At 34.1% G+C, this 24,893-nt stretch overlaps 10 protein-coding genes across 16 annotated transcripts in view; 3 read left to right on the top strand and 7 right to left on the bottom strand.

The window, feature by feature from the left end:
• Nucleotides 1-13: 13 nt before the first annotated feature.
• LOC123008019 (Y+L amino acid transporter 2) lies at nucleotides 14-2,659 on the top strand. Its single transcript, XM_044403586.1, has 11 exons — nucleotides 14-158; nucleotides 217-620; nucleotides 670-841; nucleotides 893-1,115; nucleotides 1,165-1,280; nucleotides 1,331-1,556; nucleotides 1,608-1,652; nucleotides 1,704-1,827; nucleotides 1,883-2,083; nucleotides 2,133-2,457; nucleotides 2,506-2,659. Exons 3-11 carry the CDS (start codon nucleotides 679-681, stop codon nucleotides 2,571-2,573), a joined length of 1,491 nt encoding a protein of 496 aa, XP_044259521.1. The 5' UTR covers nucleotides 14-158; nucleotides 217-620; nucleotides 670-678; the 3' UTR covers nucleotides 2,574-2,659.
• A 50-nt stretch (nucleotides 2,660-2,709) lies between these two features.
• LOC123008023 (V-type proton ATPase subunit F) lies at nucleotides 2,710-3,439 on the bottom strand. The gene is made up of 4 exons (XM_044403589.1): nucleotides 3,283-3,439; nucleotides 3,150-3,231; nucleotides 2,896-3,101; nucleotides 2,710-2,846 (listed from the first exon to the last, which is right to left on the bottom strand). Exons 1-4 carry the CDS (start codon nucleotides 3,334-3,336, stop codon nucleotides 2,817-2,819), a joined length of 372 nt encoding a protein of 123 aa, XP_044259524.1. The 5' UTR covers nucleotides 3,337-3,439; the 3' UTR covers nucleotides 2,710-2,816.
• A 503-nt stretch (nucleotides 3,440-3,942) lies between these two features.
• Nucleotides 3,943-4,744, bottom strand: LOC123008021 (LDLR chaperone boca). The gene is made up of 3 exons (XM_044403588.1): nucleotides 4,505-4,744; nucleotides 4,217-4,452; nucleotides 3,943-4,167 (listed from the first exon to the last, which is right to left on the bottom strand). The coding sequence occupies exons 1-3, from the start codon at nucleotides 4,688-4,690 to the stop codon at nucleotides 4,008-4,010; spliced, it is 582 nt and encodes a 193-aa protein (XP_044259523.1). The 5' UTR covers nucleotides 4,691-4,744; the 3' UTR covers nucleotides 3,943-4,007.
• Nucleotides 4,745-5,093: 349 nt separating this feature from the next.
• Nucleotides 5,094-7,848, bottom strand: LOC123006991 (zinc finger protein 687a-like). Its single transcript, XM_044401979.1, has 4 exons — nucleotides 7,709-7,848; nucleotides 7,607-7,660; nucleotides 7,208-7,326; nucleotides 5,094-7,159 (listed from the first exon to the last, which is right to left on the bottom strand). The coding sequence occupies exons 2-4, from the start codon at nucleotides 7,634-7,636 to the stop codon at nucleotides 5,146-5,148; spliced, it is 2,163 nt and encodes a 720-aa protein (XP_044257914.1). The 5' UTR covers nucleotides 7,637-7,660; nucleotides 7,709-7,848; the 3' UTR covers nucleotides 5,094-5,145.
• Nucleotides 7,849-7,881: 33 nt separating this feature from the next.
• On the bottom strand, nucleotides 7,882-11,357 carry LOC123006993 (transmembrane reductase CYB561D2). The gene is made up of 3 exons (XM_044401981.1): nucleotides 10,956-11,357; nucleotides 8,604-8,992; nucleotides 7,882-8,542 (listed from the first exon to the last, which is right to left on the bottom strand). The coding sequence occupies exons 2-3, from the start codon at nucleotides 8,982-8,984 to the stop codon at nucleotides 8,030-8,032; spliced, it is 894 nt and encodes a 297-aa protein (XP_044257916.1). The 5' UTR covers nucleotides 8,985-8,992; nucleotides 10,956-11,357; the 3' UTR covers nucleotides 7,882-8,029.
• On the bottom strand, nucleotides 9,530-14,338 carry LOC123006992 (branched-chain-amino-acid aminotransferase, cytosolic). Its single transcript, XM_044401980.1, has 6 exons — nucleotides 13,968-14,338; nucleotides 13,109-13,249; nucleotides 12,577-12,786; nucleotides 12,291-12,521; nucleotides 11,651-12,109; nucleotides 9,530-11,596 (listed from the first exon to the last, which is right to left on the bottom strand). Exons 1-6 carry the CDS (start codon nucleotides 13,989-13,991, stop codon nucleotides 11,408-11,410), a joined length of 1,254 nt encoding a protein of 417 aa, XP_044257915.1. The 5' UTR covers nucleotides 13,992-14,338; the 3' UTR covers nucleotides 9,530-11,407.
• Nucleotides 14,339-14,502: 164 nt separating this feature from the next.
• LOC123006994 (succinate dehydrogenase assembly factor 2-A, mitochondrial-like) lies at nucleotides 14,503-15,407 on the top strand. The gene is made up of 5 exons (XM_044401982.1): nucleotides 14,503-14,670; nucleotides 14,722-14,791; nucleotides 14,845-14,978; nucleotides 15,028-15,141; nucleotides 15,195-15,407. Exons 2-5 carry the CDS (start codon nucleotides 14,756-14,758, stop codon nucleotides 15,349-15,351), a joined length of 441 nt encoding a protein of 146 aa, XP_044257917.1. The 5' UTR covers nucleotides 14,503-14,670; nucleotides 14,722-14,755; the 3' UTR covers nucleotides 15,352-15,407.
• Nucleotides 15,408-19,854: 4,447 nt separating this feature from the next.
• LOC123007845 (protein lethal(2)essential for life) lies at nucleotides 19,855-22,025 on the top strand. Of its 2 annotated transcripts, XM_044403325.1 has the most exons (5): nucleotides 19,855-19,992; nucleotides 20,051-20,380; nucleotides 21,264-21,314; nucleotides 21,413-21,608; nucleotides 21,659-22,025. In XM_044403325.1, the coding sequence occupies exons 2-5, from the start codon at nucleotides 20,196-20,198 to the stop codon at nucleotides 21,848-21,850; spliced, it is 624 nt and encodes a 207-aa protein (XP_044259260.1). In that variant the 5' UTR covers nucleotides 19,855-19,992; nucleotides 20,051-20,195; the 3' UTR covers nucleotides 21,851-22,025. The 2 variants fall into 2 exon arrangements, with proteins under 2 accessions (XP_044259260.1, XP_044259261.1); XM_044403326.1 differs by lacking the exon at nucleotides 21,264-21,314 and having other exon boundaries at nucleotides 19,861-19,992.
• On the bottom strand, nucleotides 22,020-23,894 carry LOC123007844 (ankyrin repeat, SAM and basic leucine zipper domain-containing protein 1). Its single transcript, XM_044403324.1, has 8 exons — nucleotides 23,707-23,894; nucleotides 23,521-23,659; nucleotides 23,331-23,453; nucleotides 23,048-23,280; nucleotides 22,757-22,998; nucleotides 22,467-22,712; nucleotides 22,217-22,412; nucleotides 22,020-22,169 (listed from the first exon to the last, which is right to left on the bottom strand). The coding sequence occupies exons 1-8, from the start codon at nucleotides 23,779-23,781 to the stop codon at nucleotides 22,050-22,052; spliced, it is 1,374 nt and encodes a 457-aa protein (XP_044259259.1). The 5' UTR covers nucleotides 23,782-23,894; the 3' UTR covers nucleotides 22,020-22,049.
• Nucleotides 23,895-23,965: 71 nt separating this feature from the next.
• Nucleotides 23,966-24,893, bottom strand: part of LOC123007841 (fat-like cadherin-related tumor suppressor homolog) — a 92,561-nt gene continuing 91,633 nt past the window's right edge. For all 6 annotated transcript variants that reach the window (XM_044403316.1, XM_044403322.1, XM_044403318.1 and 3 more), the window contains one exon: nucleotides 23,966-24,848. In XM_044403316.1, the coding sequence (XP_044259251.1) occupies nucleotides 24,709-24,848 (140 nt within the window). In that variant the 3' untranslated portion in view covers nucleotides 23,966-24,708. The remainder of the gene's footprint in view (nucleotides 24,849-24,893) is intronic.

The following is a 24,893-nucleotide window of genomic DNA, read 5'->3' as shown; positions in this document are numbered from 1 at the left end:
GACAGCTTGCTTATTCATGCGAATCTTCTAAAACACTAAAAATATTAAAAATAAATATTGAAATCCAGTAAAATAATAAAAACAATTATTATTGTTTTAATCAAAAAAGATTGGTGGTCATTCCGGCAAGAAACTATATTTCTATATACCCTAAATAGGTAAATCTTTTTCTTTCCAAAAATGAAATTAGACCAAAGCGAATGTTTTTTTTTTTAGTTAGACCCTCAACATTATAAATAACAAAAGGCCACGAGTTATTAATAACTACGAAAAAAAAATTTTGGTTTCATAAATGAAGAACAACCATGGGCACCCAAATCCTCACCACATTTAAGTGGCCATGCCACAGATTACCTGTTTATAAGAGTGTCTTATCTGTGATTGGTCCAATTTAACAAGGTGGTGGCGCGAAAATTTCAATTCGTCCTAATTTAAACACATGCTTGGACCAGTCTTGCGGAAAACTCAACATGCGCCTAACCAACTAACCTGAAATATGCACGTGCATTATTTGTAGTAGTAGTATTGTATTAGTCTTGTTTTCGTTAAAATTACAGTATTACACGAATCACTAAGAACAAAAAAGTGGTAAAAGTGAAATTTCTAGTCAAAATAAAAAAGTGAGTAAATGATGTAATACCGGCTTTCTTTTCATTATATCGCTTTTAGGTACCAAAAATGCCTTCAAATAATACCAAAGTGGTGAAATCTCCAACAGAGAATATGTTACTATCACCTGTTGAAACCCCTACTCAGGTTATACCAGAAAAGGTAAAAATGAAGAAGCAGCTAGGCTTGCTTGAAGGAGTTGCGATTATTTTAGGAATCATATTTGGATCAGGTAGGACATTTATATCTAAAAAAATCACAATTCTATTATTTCCTCCTTCAGGTATTTTTATTTCACCAAAAGGGATAATTCAGGAAGTAAACTCTGTTGGATTTTCATTAGTAGTATGGGTTCTTTGTGGATTATTATCAATGATTGGAGCTCTATGCTATGCAGAGTTGGGTACAACTATACCCAAATCAGGGGGCGATTATGCTTATATTTATGAGGCTTTTGGCCCTCTACCTTCATTTTTGTATTTATGGGCGGCAAACCTAATTTTTGTGTATGTTACTACATTGTTATTAATTTTATCCTAAATTTTATTATTCTAGACCTACAACTAACGCAATCATGGGTCTTACGTTTGCTAAATACGTTATTCAACCTTTTTTCCGTTCTTGTGATATACCAGAGGATGGGGCTACAGTTGTGGCCGCTTGTACAATATGTTGGTAACTTATTTTTTACCAGTTTCATGCTTTAATTTGATTCATATAGGCTTCTTGACTTTTTTAAACGGTTATAATGTGAAAGCCACCACTAGGGTGCAAAATGTGTTCATGTTTTGTAAAATTGGGGCACTCGTACTTGTCATTATTATTGGAGTTGTTTGGATGGGTTTTGGACACGTGGAAAATTTTCAAAGGCCTTTTGAAGGAACAACCACCAATGTAGGTAAAATGTCCAAAGCTTTCTATTCAGGAATCTTCTCATACTCTGGATGGTATTTTCATTTATTACTAAAGTAATTCGATTAAATCGCTACTTATTTCAGGAATTACTTGAATTTCATGACAGAGGAACTAAAAAATCCTTACGTGTAAATATTTTTTACCCATAATTTAACACTTGCTATACACTTTTCTTTCAGTAATCTACCACGAGCAATTTATATTTCAATTCCCCTAGTCACACTAATTTATGTTTTGGCAAATATGGCTTATTTATCAGTTCTTACACCAGATGCTATGATATCTTCAGATGCCATAGCTGTGGTAAGTATTAATTCTTCCGCTTATTTCAATAGACTGTTTCAAAATCAAATTTTAGACTTTTGGTAACAACGTATTGGGAAATTGGGCGTGGATAATTCCGGTGATGGTCGCAATCTCAGCTTTTGGGGGCCTGAGCGTCCATATCATGACGTCATCACGAATGCTCTATGTTGGGGCCAGAAATGGTCATTTTCCAACAATGCTCTCTCACTTGAACATTCAGAAGTGTTCACCAATGCCTTCACTCGCATTTCTTGTAAATATTTAAAAACCAAATCTTTTCCAAATCAAGTTCATATTTTCAGAACATCCTTTCACTCTTCATGCTATGCACCAATGACATTCACACTCTTATAACATACTGCACTATTGTGGAATCATTTTTTGTCATGTTGTCGGTGTCAGGACTTTTGTACTTAAGATGGAAGAAACCAGATATACCAAGACCTATCAAAGTGAACATCACGGTTCCAATAATCTTTGTTTTAATTTGTGTGTTTCTTATCATTTTGCCATGTTTTGAAGCTCCCTATGAGGTGTTAGGGGGCGTATTGATCACTTTATCGGGGGTACCTGTTTATTTTAGGGCTGTCAGACAAAATAAGCCTTTGTTGCCTCAAAGTTTCATGGGTACGTGGGTTTATTTCATTTATTTTCTAAATAAAAATTATTTTTCAGACAAATTGACTGTAATCTGTCAGAAAATATTTATTTCTGCTCATGAGGATGAAGACGTGGAGGAATAACTTCTTGAATTTAAGTATTTATTTTGTTGTAGTCGTTGTATTTATTCTTTTAGGTTTTTGTTCATAAAAACACAATTGGATTTGGATCTCTTTATTTGTTTTGTATTTAGGATACTGTGATTTTTTACTTCAAAAAAATTGTAAGACATGTTTAATATGAATAAATTTTACAAGGAATGTATTTACACTTTTCTATTTTTTCTACATGTATAATACAACAAGTAACAATACATAAACAATAAGTTACATCATTTCATCAGGATTGAACATTCCCTGAAAAACAAATAATTAAAATATGATTCAGTTATAGAAAATTTCTTACCTTTGCACGTCTGAGAATGGAATCTTTGCTGGCATCATATGGGTGATCCTTTGATGGAATTTCCAGGACAGCTGGAATTGGAGAAGTGTGACCATCAATCACATGCCTAATCAACTCAGCAATATTCTGATTAATCAAAATAATATCAATATCGTCTCTTTTGATAAATCTCTTGAAACACTCTTCAATTTCACTGACTGGTGTACCTGCAACCCAAGAATAAAACCAACAATTCATTTGCAACAAAATTTTACCTTTATCAACCACCAAAAAGTTGGGGTGGCGATTCTTGTTAATTTCTCCAACTCCACCCAAAAGAAACCCAACACAAGTATCCTAAAAATAGACAAACTATAATACTTTCATGGTGTTTTATTAATATAGTACCTCGTCTCCGATCACGGAAATTAATTTCCCTTTCATAGCAGAATGTAAAGCCATTTTAATAAATTTTTTGAAAGAATAAAAATATTCAGGACTGTCACCTGACTAGAAGCACCTGACAGTAGTGACAGCTGGCTTTGACGTTAGTTTAAATAGCCAACAACAGGAAAGACAGAAATATGCTGTTTTAAATGAGCTAAAAAGAGATAATTTATTAATTGTGTTGGTGTCCCTGTTGTTAAATTTCTCCTAAATAAAGAAAAACAATATGCTTTTCTTTAGAGCAAAAGAGAGAAAAGATTTTCATTTTTTGAGTTATTAGCATAACCTAAAATATAAGTGATTTTGAATTTTGAGGTAATTTATTCATTTTTTTTCGTTTATCAAGCTTTATTTGTGTTAAGAGGGGCTTTAGTTCGTATCCTCTGTGTTGTTTTAGATGTCAGAGAGCAAAGAAACACGAATTAAAGACGCTAAAGAAACATTCCAAGCGTTAATGGAATTATCAAATTCATTATGTACTGGACTTGATTCTGAAGCTTTGTCTATTTGTGTAAGACTCTGTGAAGCAGGTGTTAACCCTGAAGTTCTAGCAACAGTTGTGCGAGAGTTACAGAAACTGGTTGCTAATGAAAATGAGACTTTAAAGGCTGACTAAACACATTCTTTCTTCAAGTATTTATTTAAAAAAATGTAACAAAAATATATTAATAAAGGATTATTTTACGTTATAGCTCTTCTTTAACATTTGAGAATTCCCCTGGATACTCCTTCCCTTCTATAGTAACTCCCTTACATCTTTCCTGTTTTACAAGATATTCCTTTGCAACCCAAGCTTGGGACCCATCTTTAAACAAAAAAATCGCCCTATCATCATCTACTAAGTATCTGCAATATAAAAGCGTAACACGTGTTAAAAATTGAAATTATATTGAACCTTTCTGCTTGAATATGGCTGTTCCAAAGACTAGTTTGCCACAATTTTGTCATTTCTTCAGTTTCCTCCCTTGTAGGATTCCCGGAAACGCTAACAAACGTCATCAAAGTCCTGCCTTTTTTTGAAGCTTCAAGCAAGCTTTGAGGGTCATTGGGGTCCAATTTGGTCATGTCCAGTTTCGGCATTGGACGTAAATGCTCTGGTAATTCGTCTTCTTCTAATGGCTCGTCATCTTCCTACAATACAAAATCACAATTTTCTGTGAACATTTTCGATAATTCCACTTACTTCCCATTGTTCTAGTAAACGTTCCATGTCTGCTTCGGTGTAGTCCCTAATATCTTTCTTAGCCCACTCTGGTTTCTCATTTTCTTTAAATTTTTTAGCGATTGAAACATTTATCAAAATCAGGGAAAGGAAAACGATGATTATTTTCATTTTTATTTTAACACTTGGATCAATCAACCATATCATAACCTACAACAGAAAATCAGAGACTTCTCCGAGATCGACAATAACCGACTTTTATATTTAGCGCCATATTTGGCATGTCCGCCAACACAAAGAAGCGATAATTCAAATACAAATAATTTTTTTGTATTATTACGTTATTCCTGATGAAGACAAAATAACAGTTTTTTTTTTCATTGTGCTACATAAGTTGCAAGTAATCATTTGCTGAATAAACCCAAAGAAAAACAAAATCTTTTATTTTTGAAAAATTTTATCGAAAATCTTTTAAATTGAATTATCTTTGCATACTTATTTCATAAAACAAATTATAGCTGAAGTAATGTTATTTAGTATTTACTGGTGTTTCTTATAGTCAATATACTCTATACTACAATTAACGTATCAAAAAAAAAAAACACAAAAATATAAAAAAAGGAGTTTATTCAGTAAAATAACAAGTAAATATCTCAACTTGATTACTTGGTTTTCTTCATAAGAAAAGCCATTCCATGTATCCGGAAATGTTTACTCAAAGCCAGCGCATCTTCAAACTCTTCTAAACAAACCGAACACTGATTCTCCTTCACAGGTCCTTTATGTTCCCCCGGAACTAGTCTCAAATTATTCTCAAGTTCTTCAATTGCAAATTTATCGTAACAACTATTCTCGGCAAAATATTGCTCAGAGTCTGTAACTTGATGGAAATGTGCCAAATGTTTAACTAGAGAAGGTTTAACAACGAAGCATTCACCACATTCCATACATTGATACGCGGTCGAAATATCTCGATGGGTTTTGACATGGTTGTGAAATTCAGACCTTTCGGTATTTTTGTAATCGCATAGTTTACAATAGTAAGTTCCATCAAATGAGATCGGTTTTTCGGCTTGAAGGTCGTTCTCCTCGGCAGGTTTTTTACTCTTACTAGGGGTCGAGGAGTTTGAAGTACGTTTTCTTTTTTTGGTCTTGGAGGTTTCTTCAGTTTTGAGAGAGTCATTACTTGAGTCTAGATTTGACGGTTCACTAGAACTGGTCTCATCCGAGTCCTTCGATTCGTTGATTGCGTGGATTGTGACAATTGGATTGTTATATTTGCACAAATTCGTGTGTGATTTGACATTTTCAGGTAGCAAGTCTTCTTTACATAGCATACAGGTCGATTTCTTCTCTTCGTTACTTTTACTGGGGGTTCCTCGAAGATGATTGATTTGTTTGCAATTGGTGCAAACCTTAAGTGCATCTTTCTCCTTATACTGGATTTTTTGAGAGCAAAACTGACAACTGGCTGTTATAATATTCGACGTTTTCTCATTTTTCAAACACCTCTGTTTATGTACCGAATAAGTGGTAGTCGATCGGAAATAACTCCGACAAGACCGACACGTGAAAATATAAACACAGGTCTCTCTATCTCTCAAATGCCAATTGACATGTTCTGTTGTTTTCTCTTCACCTAAAGTCGGCATGTTTTTACAAACCGTGCAATTGAAAGTTTTGAACGAAGTACAACTCTCGTGATTTTTCGCGTGATCGGTGAAATCCGACTCGGTAAAAAAATTCGAACTGCAAACACTACACCTGAGTATCGATTGGAAATGATTGGCAAAATGTGAGGCATAAGTATTGGGCATGACGAAAAGTTTGCCGCACTTTAAAGCCGGACATCTGAACCTCACTTGTTTACTCAAATGGAAGCAAACATCCTCCATGTGTTTGTCAAGAAGTGTCCAAGTGTTGAATTGTTTGCCGCACTCGGGGCACACATGAGGAGCAATATTCTCGTGAGTTCTCACGTGCGCTTTAAGGGAACATTTCGTCGGAGCCACGTATTTGCAAATGTAGCAACACAAAGACTCGTCTAGGGGTTTATTGGCACCTTGGAAGTGCCCCACTAGAGGGCCTTCAACAGTAGAGTTACACTCACTGCACTGAGGTAGTGACTCGATTTTGGAAATTACGGGTAGAGTAAAATCTTCATCGATTTCTTGCTTTATCTCAGGCTCGAGGTGACCGTTAGTCACTTGAACGGTTTTCGCTTGCTTGTCAAGGTTTTGAGGCACGAATTCGCATAGAGGAATGTTTAGAGTGAGTTGCTTGATGACTAAAAGTACATTATTTGAACCTTCCGCGTAGTGAAAAACTAGATTAAAAGGCCGAAATGTGACCATTTGTTTGCCTTTATCGGCATCATCAGGCGTATAAAACTGGCAGTTGACGTAGGAGTTGTCACTTGGGTATTCTTCCTCTTCGTCGTACAAAAACGGTATGCTTTCGTGTCTCGCAAACCCTGCAAGGTCTACCGGAAGGAGGAAAATGTCAACATTCGCTAAATTGATTTTTCCTTCGCCTAGACTAAAGTGTTTTCGAGCGTGGAGAAGGAGAGAACAGCGATTGTAAAATGTAAAAGTGTTCGTGCACTCCATGCATTTGTATTTGATTATTACTACACGACGGTTGATGTGGTCTTGGAAGGTCAGTTTTGACGAAAACCTGGAATAAATAGTGTGAAAAAAAGATAAAGCCAAAAGGGAGCTTTACATATTTTTGCATGAATAGCAAGGATAGACTTTCAAACCCAATTGAGGTTTGAACGAAATCCATTCCGGTGATTTGTCAAACAGGATGTTCCATTTTGAAAGGAGAGAATGTTTTTTAGTCTAAAACATAAACAGTAATTAGAGAAGAAGCAAAATAAAGAATAAACACAATAAAAAAAACAGTTATTCAATGCTACAAGTGTGCCAATCCTTCACTTGTTAATATGAATAGATCACGTGACCCGCACATCTGACGTACGAGACGTTCTCCATCTAATTCGTATTATATCTGAATTTAAATCATTTACATCCTTCTACGTTCATTACGTAATAAGTTTAGAGAATAAAAACATCTTAATTTCGCTAATAGGTCATTTCCGGTTCCGCCTTTTCACCTTACCCAAGACACACTACTGTTGGCAGACAACATGGTGGATGTTTTCCAGACCTGTAACTGAAACAAAACGGTTATATTACATCTAAATTACTTGAAACCAGTTACCAAACATGCGACTAAGAAATTTGTACTTGAGGTTTTCTATTTTCTTTTTCTTCTAGGGGTGCACATTAGCGATGACAGTTGCCGGCCTGGCTAGCGCCACTGACCCTAAATCCCGATAGTTGTAGCGCAGATGGCGCTAGTGTCGCAAAAGCAAGGTCATTAATGTAACTGTGTCACTACTTACTTTTTATTAAAATAAATGTTTGTATAAGTACAGTAAGATATGTATAAACGTTATCACACAATACATTGGTTCGATTTGTAAATTTGAATACAAAAATGCCATTTCTTTGCTTAATAATTATAGGAAACTGTAAACAATTACATTAGATGCTTCAATTGTCTACAGCAAGTTATCACAGGTCGTACAAGAGTCCACACTACGGCTATTGAAACGAAAGCTAAACCTAACAGAAAAGTAACAATATTTCCATTGGAATGCCTCTCAAACCATTTCGTGTAAACACTTAAAATCAGTGCAGCCCCCCCAAAACCAAAACTAACAATTCCACTTAAAATATGTACGAATTTAATGATTTTAGGTCTAACAAGTTGTCTCAAACTCCCATGGTAGAGTGCGGCAATACCGTTGAGACAACTTGGGATACAAAAAATAAGCCCAATCAGCCCTAAAAGCCCATGCCACGTCATAAAATGTTGCTTATTTAGGTAATCCTTGTTGATATAAACCACCACAAACCCTATCGTTATTAAAATACAGGCGATAGTTTGAAAAATCCAATGGAGGCGTACTCTAATACCCTTTGGTAACGTCCCCGTGAAAAGATTTTCTTTTGAAAGCGACAAAATAGCCTCAGTCATCAAGAACATCCACTAAAACATAAGAAAACAATGACGCATCGCGTCAAAAACTAGGTTATGTAATAATACTCACTCCCACTGACAAAAGAAGTGGATGCCACGTAAAGAACTGAAAATCTGCTGAAAAACTGAAATAAATTATCAAAATTACGTATAGGAGGATGCAAGCATGAGCTGTTGTTGTTAAATGTTGAAAAAATGTGGAGAATGCGGCTTGTTGTGATGTAGGTTTTTTGCGACTGTCCATTGTTTTCGTGGGTGGAGTGATTCCTGCTGATGTAAGAGACTGCAGAGTAGTGGTTTCGTCGTTGTCGCCGTCGTCATCAGGTGTCAGATTCAAAGCTGAATCGGCCATTTTCAACCTTGGACCCAAGAGTGGCTCTTGCAATGGGTCGTAGGCTTTTTCACGATGGGAACTAGACCACGGTGCGTAGAGCCGGTGAATATACATCATCGCAGCGGCTGATAATAAACAAAGAATAGATAAACCGGAGGGCCTTAGGGGTCAGAGGTGGGATTCGAAGACTACGGTTTTTCCTAATTGCTCGATAAATGGTTTATTGATGAAGCTTATTTGATTTTTTTAGAACCATAACGAAACTCCAAAAGCACATTTTTAGTAATTTGTATCTTATAATTTTGGCAAATTTTGACAACATTAATTGTTATCAATTTTAAAATCAATTTGTTATCAATTAAAAAAATGATAACAAAATTTTAAAATAAACGTCCTCGATCTAACATTGTTGTATTACGTTTTTTTTTTAATTTTTGTTATATTTTTAGAATAGGTGAAGTGGTGTTTTGTATTAATTAATTAAAATTATTATACACTCTTGAGCCAATCACCAAACTTGATTGCCGATGTTGGATTATTAAATATTGCTTGTCGCAATTATTACTTTCTGGGAATTACAATTAAGGGATATTTGGTTTGTCAAAAAAAATCACTTTTTTTTCAAAAGTTTATTGCAGACTATAATTTATACAGTGAGCAAAAAAATAGGTAATAAATATATTATAATAAAGTTTTTGTATAAATAAAGACATATTTCAAACTTATCTTATTCTGACTTAAACATTGTTACCTCTTAACTGAGGTCATAGTGACCATACTTGTGGACATTTGAACAAACCATTTAAACTAAATGAAACAAAAAACAGAGTGTGTTACGCACTACACCCTGTACTTACATCCTGTTCATTTCAACTTTGGGAAAAATCACAAATTGCTTAAATAAGCTTTTAAATACCTAAACCTACCTACAAATGCAAAGTGCACATGTGCACACAATAAAAAATAGTATAGGAACTTAGGTAAGTCTAATTATTCTGATAACACAGTCATTGAGAGATTTTTACCACAAACGGTTAAAAAATAAAAAGTGCCTGTAGTCCAGTCAACGAACAAGTTGTAAAATTTTGTCGAGAACAGAATTTTTGTGGTAAACATACTGAAAGTTCTCGGTCGTCCGTGGTAAGCAGGGCGCAGTTGGGTGGCGTTTTATATTTTTTTGCTTATATCCATAAAAATTACGAAAAATGTGTTTTGTATACGCTCCCAAAAATAGCTATTTTACGAACTCATTTGAGTCCTCAAAATGAGTCTTTTTCGAACTCAATAAAATAGTCATTTTGGGTCTTAGTACCTAAAATACAGTTTTTGTGGAAGAAAAAACCAATTTGGTTACTATAGTGGTTAAAATCTGGAGCTCACTATTTTCGAGAAATTTTTGGTCTGAGATGACATTAATCACAAATAATAAGAGGTGTGAATGATGTGTCTTTGGGAGCTTTAATAAAAAATATTGTTTGTAACATGTATCTACCTAAAACTTTTTTGCGGACTCATATACTATTCCAGCAACGATTCGTCCGCAAAAACTGGATTTTAAGACCTTATGTAACAAAAATAAGTATTATTCACAAAATAATAAAGCTTATCTACAAGACGGTCATCTCGGATTTTTGTACTTATCTCAAATAGTTTTCGAGCAAATATATCCCACTCCCTAAAAAATTATTAGAGAATTAACGTAAAATTGTTGTAAAAGTTGTAACGTTGTGATTGGATAGTTTATGATCGGCCATTATAATAATATAAAAAACCAATCACTTTAGATTTTTGGATTCATTCAAAATTAAAGGCATATAATGATATAATTGGTCCGTTTAAGGTCGGCCATTATACCTAATAACGAGGGAAGCCAATCATTTTAAACTTTGGATTAATAATTCATAAATGTGTTGGTTAATTGATTTTTTATAACATAATAATTAAATTAAAATGAGAGTGCTCTTCATGTGCTATAGGCTCTCTTTTTGACTTTTGTAAATACTGTTAGTATTGTCATGGACAATTTGTACTTTATTTTTCGTTAGACTTGATTGAGAAATAATATAAATAGGAATATTAGTGTTTTACCTATCCTGTGTGCTCACAACCACAATATAAAATAGCAAGGATACATTTTCATGCAAGAAGTGAACGTAACCCCACTTTCCTAGGGAGTGACTGAGTGAGATCACATTCACACAATCTTCACACAATCAACTTTTGCTGTAAACTTGGCACCATGGTGCAAAGGGGACAAACAATTGTTTGAAAACTATTTAAGATAGAAAAAAAAACGAAAAACCAATCTGTAGGTCTGTTTATAAGCTTTAATTTCACACCTGAACATTTTTTCGTAACACGCACCGTTTTTGAGATATAAGCGAGAAACCATAAAACGGCACCTCCCCGTTCACCTCGGAGGACTGAGGACTTTTAGTACGTTTACCTTCCTACCATTCCAAACACAGCTGTTAAGTCAAAAATTCCTTTCCCAACCATGTATTCTACAACCCCTTTTTGGGTGTTCATTGATGGGACTACTATTCTATGACTCGGGCCCATGGGTGTTCAATATGTCCATATTGTATTGCAAATAATTGTTCTCTTAGTTTCTTATAGAGTGGTTTTTCGTGTTCGGTCGTTGGTATGTTCAAAAGTTCGCCCATATATTCTATGGATCCAATAGGACTAACTATACAAGCTGTTCCCGAACCAAACATTTCGAGCAACTTTACCAAAAATAAAAATGTCAGAAAACAAGCCTTTTTTTATTATTATCTTACCCTATCACTACGTAGCAACGTTATCACTTCGTCCATAGTGAGTATCCTTTCCTCAACCCTAAACTCCTTCCATTCTTGTGTCATTTGTAAAATCGATTGTCTTGTAACCCCCGGAAGAATCAAACCGTTCAAAGGCGGCGTGGCCAAAACCTTTTCGCCGTTGTTGTCTATATAAAAGATGAAAATGTTCATGGTTCCAACTTCAGTGACTTGATGGTCGGGCCCATACAACCATAACACCTGTTGTCGCCCTTTGCTGTTAGCTGTGCTTTGAACTCGAATCGTGGGACCATAATTGGAACCCATTTTACGGTCACCAACACCGCCAGGCCAAGCTCTTGTATACTGGGGGTCCGCCAAAAGGGACACTGATTCAGAACCCCCGGAAAAGTAGTTGCCCACTGGGCACAAGATGGTGAAGAGTAGGGCTGACTCGGATTGGGCAACACCCAAAGTGCCCTAAAATTCGAGATCGTGTTATACAACTTAACTTATCAATTTTTTATTATCGGGTTATTTCGGAGTTGTGCAATTGTTTTACGGGTCAGTAAGGATCATCTAAATCTAAAATTTAAATTAGGAAAGTCAATTAAAAATTGTTTAGGTTTTTGCAATTGTAAATGGGCCACTGCCGACTTACATCAATCCCGATAAGTGTGGGTCTGATGTAAAGACTCGAACCCTCGCTATGTGGGACCCACTCTTGGTCCACTTGAATTAACCGATTGAGGCACTTAGTGAGTTCCTCCCCGTCGAAAGTGGGCAAACCGGCCCTTTGCGCCGACAAATTCATCCTTCTCATATTTAAATCCGGTCGAAAAATCCGGATTTTCCCATCCACGCCTCTGTAAGCTTTCAAACCTTCAAAAAGCTGTGAGTAAGGCAAAATTAAATTACAACTGAGTCTCGGAAATTCGATAGAATACCTCAACGGCATAGTGGAGGACTTTGGCGGCTGGGTGAAGCGAGATATTTTCAAATGGAATAATCACTGGTTTCTGCCAACCCCCTAGTTGCTTGTGGTAGAAGATTTTGAGCATGTGGTCGGAGAAAATCTGGCCGAATTTTAATTCGGAAACGTCGGGTTTGGCCCGGAGTTGGTCCGGTTCGGCCAATTTCGTTGTCAAATCTCTGTGCTAAAGATAAAAGAGTTGGTAACCAGATAAAGCGTGCATTGAGAGGTCAAGTTCAGTGTAAAAGTCCCGCGATTTCTAATTTGATAATTAGCGATAAGTTTAATTAGTTGGATAAAAAAATGAACTATACTAAAAACAAAACAATTTTTCTAGCCCTGTCATTTAAATACAGTTATTTGAAAAATTTAATAAACGTTAATAGCGTCGTAATAGTCACTTAATTATTTCCCTCGTTAATCTGTTTTAAATTACAAATAGGCGCTCCAAAAAGTGTGCTGTGTAATTAGACTCAATTAATATAATTTCGCAATTTCTCACTTACTCGAAAGGTATATTCGGAGTCGTTATACTGCTCGTAGGTTTTTAGTTCGTCGAGTCCTAAAACTTCTTTTACTTTTAGACTGCAAGCTCTTGCGGCTTGTTTTAGTTTGTGTTGATGTTGGAGGACCCATTTGCAGGCGCACTGGAATTGAAAAAAATACATTTCAAATTACTCTGGAACAATGAATTGATTCATGGTCGATGTTTGTTTCTATTCAATTAAAAATTGCAGTATTAACCTTGTTTTAACCAAAATTAATAATTTATGATTCGATAAACAAAGTAGTCAAAATGAATCTCTTGTTATTTCTATTGTGATTTTTATGCATTTTGAAGGTGTGATTTTGACGTTGTTTCCTGCTGAAGTTATTGTTTCAATTTTCCTAATCAAAATTCAGTGTTTTTAATATTTATTTGATGGTCGATTCTATTATCAATTTTGGAGATTTGCAAATTTTAGACACGTGTAAAAGCATTTTTTGATGAATTTTATCAAGCTTAAAGCAACAAACATGTTGTTAACATGCACAATAACAAGATGTTTTTCTCTTGCATTGAAAGCCACAATAATAGTTCAGTATTGCGTCAATTTTCATAAAAAAATATCTAAATAGATTAAAAAATAAAATTTGTAGCAGAAATTTCTTCCAGAAGTATGTTGAAACTCAATAGTTTCAACATTGTTGTTTGGCAAATTTAAAGATGAAAGTTTATCACCAAAAACTAGCTCTTTCCAGTTTCACACTTTAAGACGTATTGATAAGAAGAAAAACCAATATTTTCTAATTGTTAAGGTTTCAAACTATAGGACAACAACCATAGAACAAATATTCTAAAACAAATAAAAAAACAAAAAATACCTGTTTGGTTGTAATGACTGACATCTTCTTTTTGAATATCACAACAAAACACAAACGAGACACTCACTCGGAGATATTTGAAATAATAATACGTAGGGAATACTGCTCGCTTTAAATTGAAATATTGTTATAGTTTGAAGTTTGTCGCTCAACTGGTGTATTGTAAGCTTGAACGCATGAATATTAAATACATAAATTAATAGTTATCGCCGGTTATTTTATAAACGGGAGTATATTTAGGAGAAAGAATCAACGTCTTATCTTTCGCAATATAATAATAGAGTTACAGATGACGCAAGAAGAATCTCGAACAAGAACTCTTGTAAAAATAAAAACAGTGATGGTGAACCATTGATTTCAATCATTATTGTCGTGTCGAAATATGATAATGAAAGATCATGACCTTAACAAAACTTTTATGTTATCGGGTGTTATTATTAGGCATTCTTTCCTTTTGGGCGATTTAAACCAGTATCAAACTGATGAGACTCAGCTAATTAGGAGCTAATCGGATTATACTCTATAAAGTCCAAAAGGAAATTTAGGTGTAAAATAACTAACGAACTAAGTTCTAAACAACTGGTTACATCGAAATACTTAAAAATATAGCTTATTCAGCTGCTTATTAATTACATGATTTAAATTTTGAATTCCCGCGTGGTCCCGCCGAAGGAATATTTAATTTTGACAGATGACATAAGCGGTGAGAATTTTTGTGTTTTTTTTAGCTCAGATTTAATAAAAACTTTTGTAGATTACCCTAGAACTTGTTTTTAAGTGTTAGTGTGATGAATACTTTAAAACTTGTCAGCAATTGCTTTTTGGTAAGCACAATTGGGGCTTTCAATGTGACATAACCACAAAGTTTCTTTTTCAGAGACCCACATTTCGACTTTGTAGTCTTACAAATCGCAATGCAACCACAGTAATTGACCCTCCCGACAGTCCCGATATTAAAATCCCTTCACCTAAAGTACGCGATAATGAACCTTTGGAACAGAGAAGGGCCAGGTGGCTATTTACCCCTTTTAGTATTTTAGATATTTATGTAAAATTTTAGGCTCTTGTATCAGTCACGTAAACGGGGAATGCTCGAAAATGATCTCTTATTAAGTACTTTTGTAGATAAATATTTGAAAAGTTTTACTGAAAGTCAGTTGGAACAGTATGACAAGTAAAGCAAGTCTTAAATATTACGGAACTGTTACTATATAGTGTGTTTTGTAGGCTTATAAATGGGCCTTCAAATGATTGGGATATTTATTATTGGGCCACTGAAATAAAAGAGACTCCAAAGGAATATGAACATGAAATTATGAAACTGTTGAAGGAGCATTGCAAGAATTTGAATAAGGAGTCAAGAATTAGACAACCCGATCTCTAGTTGTATATTTTTGTTAAAAATTATTGTCACGTTATGTAAATAAATTATACAAAATATTTCTTACAAATTGATTATTACGAGTAGGCAATTTTGAGGTGTATATTTGGTTGCCTATGGTAAAAAATTGGGAACAAATTAATTGCACATTATATTATACAGGCTGATTCCTAAATAGACCGACAAAATTTTATCCTTGGTAGTATCAAATGAGAACATGCTGGAAAACTTATTAAAAAAATTCTTTGTTCAATCGTTCTCCAAGTAAAATTTATTAAAATTATTTTTGAGCTAAAGCGTACGCGACTGATGTGTTCGTAAATAGTATTACCACAGATAGTGGAAACCATGGTATTAATTTGATGAAAATGTACTTGATCATTGCAACAACTCATAAACGCCGTAAGTGGCTCGGATCAAGGGGGTTTTGTCCCTAAAAGATATAAACGTAAAAAGGGTACAGTTTGTCTCCATTTATTCTTGGGAAGCTGTGATAATATTTTGTCGGTGTATTTAAGAATCACCCTGTATACGTCAAGTATTTTTGTCCAATAAAAATAATAAATGCTCAGTAAAAATAATAAATGTAGAGTAAAAATAATAAATGCACAGTAAAAATAATAAATACACAATAAAAATAATAAATGCACAGTAAAAATAATAAACGCACAATAAAAATAAATGCACAGTAAAAATAATAAACGCACAGTAAAAATAATAAATGCACAGTAAAAATAATAAATGAACAGTAAAAATAATAAATGCACAGTAAAAATAATAAATACACAGTAAAAATATTAAATGCACAGTAAAGAGAAAAAAATGTCCAATAAAACTAATATCCCAACATTTAGTTTTCAAGAAAATGTTTCCGAGCAAAATCGAAAAATCGCAAAGAGTTCAAAAACAAAATCGTGGTATCAGGAGCATAGCAGTGGCAAAGGCTGATCATCATTTGTGCACTGCTTCCAGCTCTTGAACACTTGCTAATCATTCTTGTGTAGGGGCCCTTGCTAATACATACATATACCATACCACCCTCCAATAATAATAAATACTCAGTAATACAATAAAAAATAACATTCTTGTGGAGAGGCCATACATATTGTTGTTATTTTACTAATTTTGATTAAACTAAACATTTATTATTTTTACTGTGCAAAATATTAGGAGTATATTATACCAAACATTTCAATTTTTTATTGTGCAAAAATTAATTAAACACTGAACATTTATTGTTTTATACTGAACAAAATCAATTTTTTTTTCTGAACGCTTTATTACTTACTACCCTAAAAAAATTAGGATCTAATGCAATTTTAAGAGGTTGAATTAGACAATATTTACTACTTCGCTGTTAAATTTAATTTAATCACTTAATTAATGATTGGTTGATTGGTTGCAATTTTTCTACCACTAGTTTAAAAAGGGTATGGTTTGTGATAGAAGCGGTTCCGGTAATTAATGTAATTACGTCTTAATGGAATTACGCATCTCAAGTCATGTCTCTGAATTAATTACACTAATTAGATTTTTTACGCCCAGTGGAATTCAATTGCAACATAATCATTGAGTGAATTTTTATATTTTTCTCAATGTAAAAGTTAGAGTATCATTCCTCTCAATGTAATTTCATCCGGTGTCGGTTTTTAAGCAGCTGTCTAGCATCCAAAAGTTATTTAAAGCGCCCCGGCTGTTAAAACAAAAATAGCTAAGTTCCAGACGCCACTACAACCAACGACGCCTAATCGATCTTTGCATGAGGGTACGAAAATAATAAAGACTAAAATCACGCAATCGACAAAAATTCGAATCAATACTAAAATAAGTGCATGATCTCTTGGTAGACGTCACGCGAACGGAAATAAGAATTTTTAAACAAATATTTGCACTGAGAGAGATTAAAAATACTTCATACAATTCAGTTTACTTTTACTGACTTTCGACCTCTTGTTTTTCCCACTAGAAAGTTTGCATAACTTGAGATAAAGTAGCAAAGTGTTTTATTATTTTAATTGAGTGCTACCTAAACTGTATACGGCACTACAAGTACTTAAAGTTTAACAATGAAACAGATAAAGAGCCATCAGATCATTGACTCCTATACTTCCGGCAAAGCCCAAGCCTATAAAAGCAATTCGATCCCCTTTTCTGACTTTTGTTTGATTCTGAATTGACTAATGAAGCAAGTTTCATAAATCTACCCTCCCTTTTAAAGGTGATTGTGCGGTTTGGGCACCCTTTGTATTGTAGGGCTAAACAGATGTGACCATACGTGACGAAAATTCAAAAGTTACGAAATAAAAACACACGACTAGGATTACTATAAATGGTAAGGTTTGATAATGAGAGGTGGGTAGGCATGACCTCTGACTACGTCACAGCAAGTTCACCCACTTCGTTAAAACAGTAGGACGAAGAAATGGTCTAGCGACTCACTAGAAGTCTAAATATAGTTTTCCAGGACTATAAAATCTTCAACGTCATTATCGTTGATGAAAAGTGGAAAATTTGTACAAATTTTGTAAATCAAAGATGAGACAATCCCGCAACCTTTGATCTCACAAGTGTTAATTAACAGGACCTCGTTAATTCGTATTTTGGTCAAAATATTTAATTTACGAGAACAGATTCAATGCTATCTATTATTTTGTAGCTAAAAGTGTGCAGAGGACTCCAAATTTAGCCCAACTTTTACTTTCAAACAATCAAATTTTTACGCCACTTTGCGGGGTCGTAGATAATTGTGCGTAAAAAATTTACCGTTACATTTTTTATTATCGCAATTTTCCGTCAGTGTTTTTCCACAAAATAGTGGAATAGTTTCGCTAAAAATTCTTTTGAAAACGTAATAAGACCCGATCGAGGCAGAGCCAAAGGCAATTTATTATTTAGTCGAGTGAAAATGTTCCATTTAAAAAATGGTACGTCATAAAATGACCTCAGAAACTTGAGTAAGGTCGGGATTTTTATTCTGGACGCTTCTCTTCAAGTTCCTTTTCGCATGCGTGACTCACTGACGTATTGATTTACCCACGGCATAATTCTAATATCCATCTGCCAATATTTTTGCCCTTTTAAGACGTTGGCATAAGAGTGCTGAGAACCTCGATTTGTCGGAAACTACTACTGTTATTACGAATTGCGATAAACATTCAATTTACGCATGTTTACATGTAATATTTTGTTTACGAATTTATCATATAAACACCGGAGATAATAAAGTTAAAATTTTGCCACTTGTTTTTAACTATTTCGATTTATCGAAGGTATTTGAAATATTCCAATAAGTTGTTCTAGAAATAATCCGACAATGGGCATTAGAATCTAATTTTAACTTGTTTACCTTAGTATCAAATTATAGTTGGCGTTAAAATACAATGTGAGGCATAAAAATTTGTAACAATTGTAATAAACGCTGCCAAAAACTTGGACACGTATAGGTGGTTTGATTTAATTGGCTTAATCAATGAATCATGAGTCATTTTTGGTTCTAATACGAAGTGATAAAATTGCAGTACCTATAGGTATATGTATAATTAGATACTTTCATTGAAAAAAAAAAAAGAAACAAAAACAAAAACAAAACAAAATTTGAGTTTGGAAAATGTTGAGTTCTAGAGTAGAGTAATAATAATAGTTTCCATACGGACTTTGAAGTTATATTGAGTAAATTGCAATAGGTAGGTATTCCGAACATATGGCGACATTCTATTTTGGTTATCGATGAGCATTTGATGATTCTGTAGAGTTTTACTCTTAAAATTTAATTTTGTTTTCCTTAGCTTTTTCTTCAACAGTTTGGAATTTTAAGTTTAAAAATCAGAAAATCAATTATTTTTTTCAGTGTTGTACTCTTGAAATCTTAAATTGAAACAATTAATGTTAATTTACTTAACAAAGAGTGTTCTTTTATGTTTTTGTTAAAATTTAATTAGTCGTAGAAATTAGAATATCTGAAGAAGATCTAAAAGAGCTATATAGTTATGAGTGTGTCTTTTAATAAAATATTTTCAAGGAAGTCTGAGTTTAAAACTTTCATAAATGGATTTCATCTCTTGTGTTAAAATCTTGTAAATTAGATATCCACTTCAAAAAATTTTTGTATTTTAACTTCTTTTATATCTGTCTTTAGTAGTCTCGTAGACTTAATATGTCTTAATTTATACCACATAATTTATTTTTAATATCTGTAAGGCACCTTCGCGAAATCTAAACTTTTAAATAATTCTTTACAAACTATTTACATGGTTTTATCACATTTGAATAAAATTCTACACTTTTTACTTGTTATCTGAGTCAGTCGTCTCCAACCTCTGACCCGCCGAATTAATTAAAATTGTGTTATATTTAGCCAACACGTAGTCCTCAATACCCATTTTTGTCAATGTTGAAATCGTATATCACTAACAAATATTTATCTTGGAGATGCAATATTTGCTTTGATAAAAGTGCATTTTGAAGAGCTTTTGTTGTTCCATAAAAGGCGCAAAATTTTGTTTGTATCTACAGTAAACGTAGTAACATTGAGCGTCTACTCCAAGTCATCACCACCTACAAGTCCCATGAATCACTCTCCAAAAACCGCTCTCCACGTCACAATAAATTGTTCCTCCAATGTTTACGCCTAGGAACTCATCGTAGGTATAGTTTTTGAATTAATCAAGTTGATGCATCTCGAACATTCATTTCTTTGGCCAAGGTATCGCCGGCGTTGCGCAAGTCCCCTTCTCATCTATTTAAAACCAAAAGCCCCGTTCGCGGCAGCAGTCGAGTTGTAACTTCCGTACTACAACGAAATCGTGTCTGAAACCCCTTGTTAAGTGTGTGTACATTGTGATTCCAAAATGTCTGAAGGAATTAGACGTGACATCCCCATCAAACTGGGCGACTTCAGTGTTATCGATACCGAATTCAGCAGTATTAGAGAACGATTCGATGCCGAAATGCGGAAAATGGAAGAAGAAATGAGCAAATTTCGATCAGAATTAATGAACAGAGAATCAAATAACTTCTTCAGAAGCACTACAAGGTACCTATTGGGAATTATATTAATCGGTTGAGGTATTTTAGCTTAATAAAATACTAATATGGGACGTGACCATGCGAAAAAGGACACAATCGATACGCTGTCCCACTTAAATGGACCAATCAGCTTTGAGTGTTTGGGGTAAAAACCCAACAATTGACCGGTGGATTACCGGAAAAGGGTGTCTAACGCTCCATCATTAATTTTAATTCATGTGAAAACAAAGGCGTCATTTAGTAAATGGATTTTACAATAACAAAGTACATATTTACAAAGACTTGACGCAGGTGCATTAAGGCAAACGTCCAGTACTCGGAATTACGAAATATGAGCTTGAATCGTAAAAATAGAACGAGTTATGGACTGAATGATGTTGTAATTTGGACCATTTCAATGCGTTTTCCTGCTGAACTATACAATGCAGCATAATTAAAGTGACTCATTATTCAAGGCTATTTTATTGTAACAAGTATTTACGATATTTTATCAAAGTCGGTGTGATACCTGGCTTTGCAATGTCAGGTTGGCCAACGAAATTTTCCCGCCCACATATGAAATGTTTGTTACGCAGATGCGGTTTCAAGTACATTAATGTTTATCCAAATAATTATCATAAATTTTCTCTTTTTTACGATCACAATCGGCGCTTGACAACTGTGTCCATTTAAAGACGCCACGTAACATTTGGATGATGTCATGAGACTAAAATAGAAACCTGTTTAACGCTGCATTATAATCGGGCCCTGCAGGAATGTGGAAGGAATATCCACCCACCCATGGTCACGTCTCTAAAAATTATTTTCGGAAATTTGATAAATTTTTTAAGAACTTGTTGTAGTTGCCAGCTTTGAACATAACAATCTAACATTGCTTTTAATGTTTGCATGTCGTACGAATATGAGACTGTTTCGGGAGGAAACAAATCAAAATCGTCCAGGTTTGTATCATGTAGTTACACTGTAGTTGTAGTTGTAGTAACAATTCGTAGTTACATAACGTGGTGCGTGAGTCTTGTTTTAATACTCAATTTTTTAGCTCAACGACTCAGTCGTCACACAATTCTGGTTTAGATGTAGCGCAAAGACCGAGTGATGTAAGAACATGGTATGATGATTTAAATTCGCCTCTTATCCAAGAAGATGGAAATAACAAATGTTTAAAATTACGGTTTGATGTCAGTCAATACGCTCCAGAGGAAATTGTTGTAAAAACTGTCGATAACAAATTATTGGTAAGTTTCAAATGTTGTGAGTCGTTGAGATTCTACTTATTATGTTTCAGGTGCACGCAAAACACGAAGAAAAAACAGAATCTAAGTCAGTTTATAGAGAGTACAACCGGGAATTCCTTCTACCCAAAGGAACCAATCCGGAGCAGATCAAGAGCTCTTTGAGCAAAGATGGCGTTTTGACCGTTGAAGCGCCTTTACCGGCAATTACAGCCGGGGAAACCTTGATTCCAATCCAACACTAAATTTTGTACACTTAACTCATGTCCACTGCTTTTTGGTTTATTTTGCAATGTTATTTATGAAAATTAGTGCTAACTCAAATCACTTGTGACGCTTTAATTCATTGTTTAGCTGCAACAAGTGTAGTATATAAACTTTTGTAAGTTATTTATAAACAATAAAAGTATTTTCAAAGATTGAATTTTTTTTATTTCTCCTTAATTACAACTTCAGTTTTAATAATACAAACAACGAGATTCCAAAAGTAAGCCAAAGTGTGGCCCACGGAATGTTTTGCCGCTTTTTCGTAATCTTATCAGCAGGTTTTAAGGTAGAATCCCACTGAAAATAAACAAATCAAAATAAAATCAACAAATATTAAAACCCACCTGTTCAGTCTTAACCACTAGTGACTCAGTCACTTGTTTTAGTCTTCGAATCTGTTGTCTATTTTTCTCTAAAAAAATTCGAATCTCTTTTACCTCGACATTTGTTTCACAATTATTTAAAATAAACTTAAGACTCGCCTCCATCGCAATTATTTGTTTAATACATGTCAGAATAGCAGTTGCGACATCAATGTTACTGAAAAATCAAATTGAATTACTTATACCCATTGGGGGAAATTAGGACACGTACGTGTATAATTGATTTTTCGTTATAAAAGGTATGGATTTCGGCTGAAATTGGTATTTGTGAAACTTGTACAGTCCCCCTAAAATGCGGTTCCTTTGAAACGGGAATTGAACACCGATTTCTTTCAGTTTAGAATCGTCTAGTGTTAAAAATTCAAAGAGGGACATGTTTTTGTCCCTTAGAAGAGGCATTACGCTCTCGCTTCGAGTTCCGTATAAAATTTGACAAACATCGGTGAAAAATTGAGGCCTAAAATTAATTTTTAGAGAAATTTTTACATTGAAGAATATTACTTTTCGTTTGGGGTGAGGTTATTGAAAGTTTCCTCAAAATTGAGTTCATTGTTATTCAAGTATTGATAAAATTCGTCGAATGGGTCTTTTGGGAAGAAGTCTAAAATGTCTTGATATCCCCTACTGTGTGCTAATTCCGCAGCTGTATTTCCTCTGATATCAGTTTTATCACAGTTAAAACCTTCCTTTAGGAGATATTCTACTATTTCAAGATTGTTGCCATTAATAGCCCAAAATAGTACCTATCGGAATCATTATCAAAACTAGAGTAATAACCGAATTAAGTCTTACATTCCATCGCTGATTATCTTCAACCTCTTTATCCACTAAAGGTAATAATAATTTAACAGTCTCTAAATGGCCGTTATAAGCAGCAAACATAATGGCCGTTTTTCTTTTATTATCGACTATATTAACATCTGCTCCCTTATTTAGAAGCAGCTTAATGCAAGATAAAATTTTTGCTTCAGTTGCGTCGTCTTTCGAATTTATATTGCACAATAACATTAACGGCGTTAAACCGTCTATAAATTCTTTTTTAATCAAAATTGTCACTATTTTATTAAAAACAAACCTCGGGGTTGATTAATATTGACATTTTTTTCTACAAGAGTGGAAATAATTTTTTCGTTTGCGGTGGTAGAGGCAAGAAGGAGAGGAGTCCATCCTTGGTCTAAATCCACATTTGGGTCTAGACCTGAATAATAAAAAATATTTGTTAATTAAAACGTTTCTTCTCATTTTATTGAAAACTACTTGCTTACCCTTTTCTAACTCTGCAAGAAATACATCTTCCCTTTCATAAGCAATTGCTGAAAACACTGATTTTAGCTGCTGTTTCTGTTTGTCAGCTTCGGTATCAGCTTTCAGATTTGCTTCTCTCTGGCTGGCTTTCAGTCTCTCCTGAAATTTGTCTGTTTTTGCTTATGCTGAAAAACTTTTTCTTTTACCTTAAACTCGTAATAATCATTATCGTCAGATAACCCGTCTTCATCACTACTCAATAAGTCTGGCCCACACAACATTTTACATATTTCATTAGGAGAAATATTGAAAAAAACGTGTAGAGTGTATTCTATGAAAAAAATTAAAGAAAATGTTTTTTAGGTTATGTGGAAATTCGGAAATTTGAAGGGTGCGCACGCCACTGGTTCCTGTATTGTTAGTTGCCTAGAGTGAGGAGTGGGGAAATAACGTAAAGAATGATTGTGCTTTTTGTTATCAAATTTTATTTAAAAAATTACGTAATCTATTTCATAATGGTAATAAATTTGTTCTCGTGGTATAAATTTCAATTTCCTATGTAAACCATATAGCAAACAAATTCGAATTAAAATGGGACACACAAACTGAATTAAACATTATATCACATGCATACACAATGTATAAAAAAGAATGTCCAAACATAAAAAATACAACTATCGTTACGTCATATCAGAGTCTTGTAACATTATTTTTTAAATAAAAACTATTCCTAAATAGTGAGTTTTTAAAATAGAGCTGCCGTCAGTTTTGTTTTCAGCTCCCAAAATCATTAGGCACATTTTTATTTCCTACTTTAAATAATTCTTTACTATATTATACAAAAAAAATATTAAATTACACGATTGCATAATTAGGAGCGAATCCCTGGCAAGTCCAGGCTAGTAGTAACTGTCAAAATCCATCCTGGGATTCCTCAAACTTATGATTTTCTCGATTGAAATTAGTGATAATCAACCAATGTTATAAAAAATATTCTTTCTTGTATGTACAAAATATTGATATGCAAAACGCTGATAAATCATTCGAACAACCTTCCTCAATTCCGAAAAGTCCCAAACGAAAAATAATCGACCTGTACAAGTAGTAAGCCATATAAGTCATCAAGCTATACGGGAGTTCATAGGTACAACAGTAATACTACATTATCCCGGAAAACGAGTCTTGATAAGACCCGACTTGGTTCCGTGTCAAACCGAAGTCTGTTGAACACCTCCTAGATAATTCAACGGCTTGTGTTCAGCTTCGCATTCCGAGTCTTCTATTTCGCACAAATTTGTCGATAAGTCGCTGTTACTCCCATAACCACCCAAAAGAGAATTCCTCTCCTCTGCAACAACGAAAATTATTTCTACTAAAAATAAAAAAAAATACC

This window comes from Tribolium madens, unplaced genomic scaffold, assembly GCF_015345945.1.
Source record: "Tribolium madens isolate multiple individuals breed KSU strain unplaced genomic scaffold, Tmad_KSU_1.1 Scaffold_3;HRSCAF=73;Tcas5.2_LG2, whole genome shotgun sequence".
In the NCBI taxonomy this organism is placed as follows: domain Eukaryota; kingdom Metazoa; phylum Arthropoda; class Insecta; order Coleoptera; family Tenebrionidae; genus Tribolium; species Tribolium madens.
The sequence above is the reverse complement of the archived record's forward strand: the minus strand, read 5'-3'. Positions and strand labels throughout refer to the sequence as shown.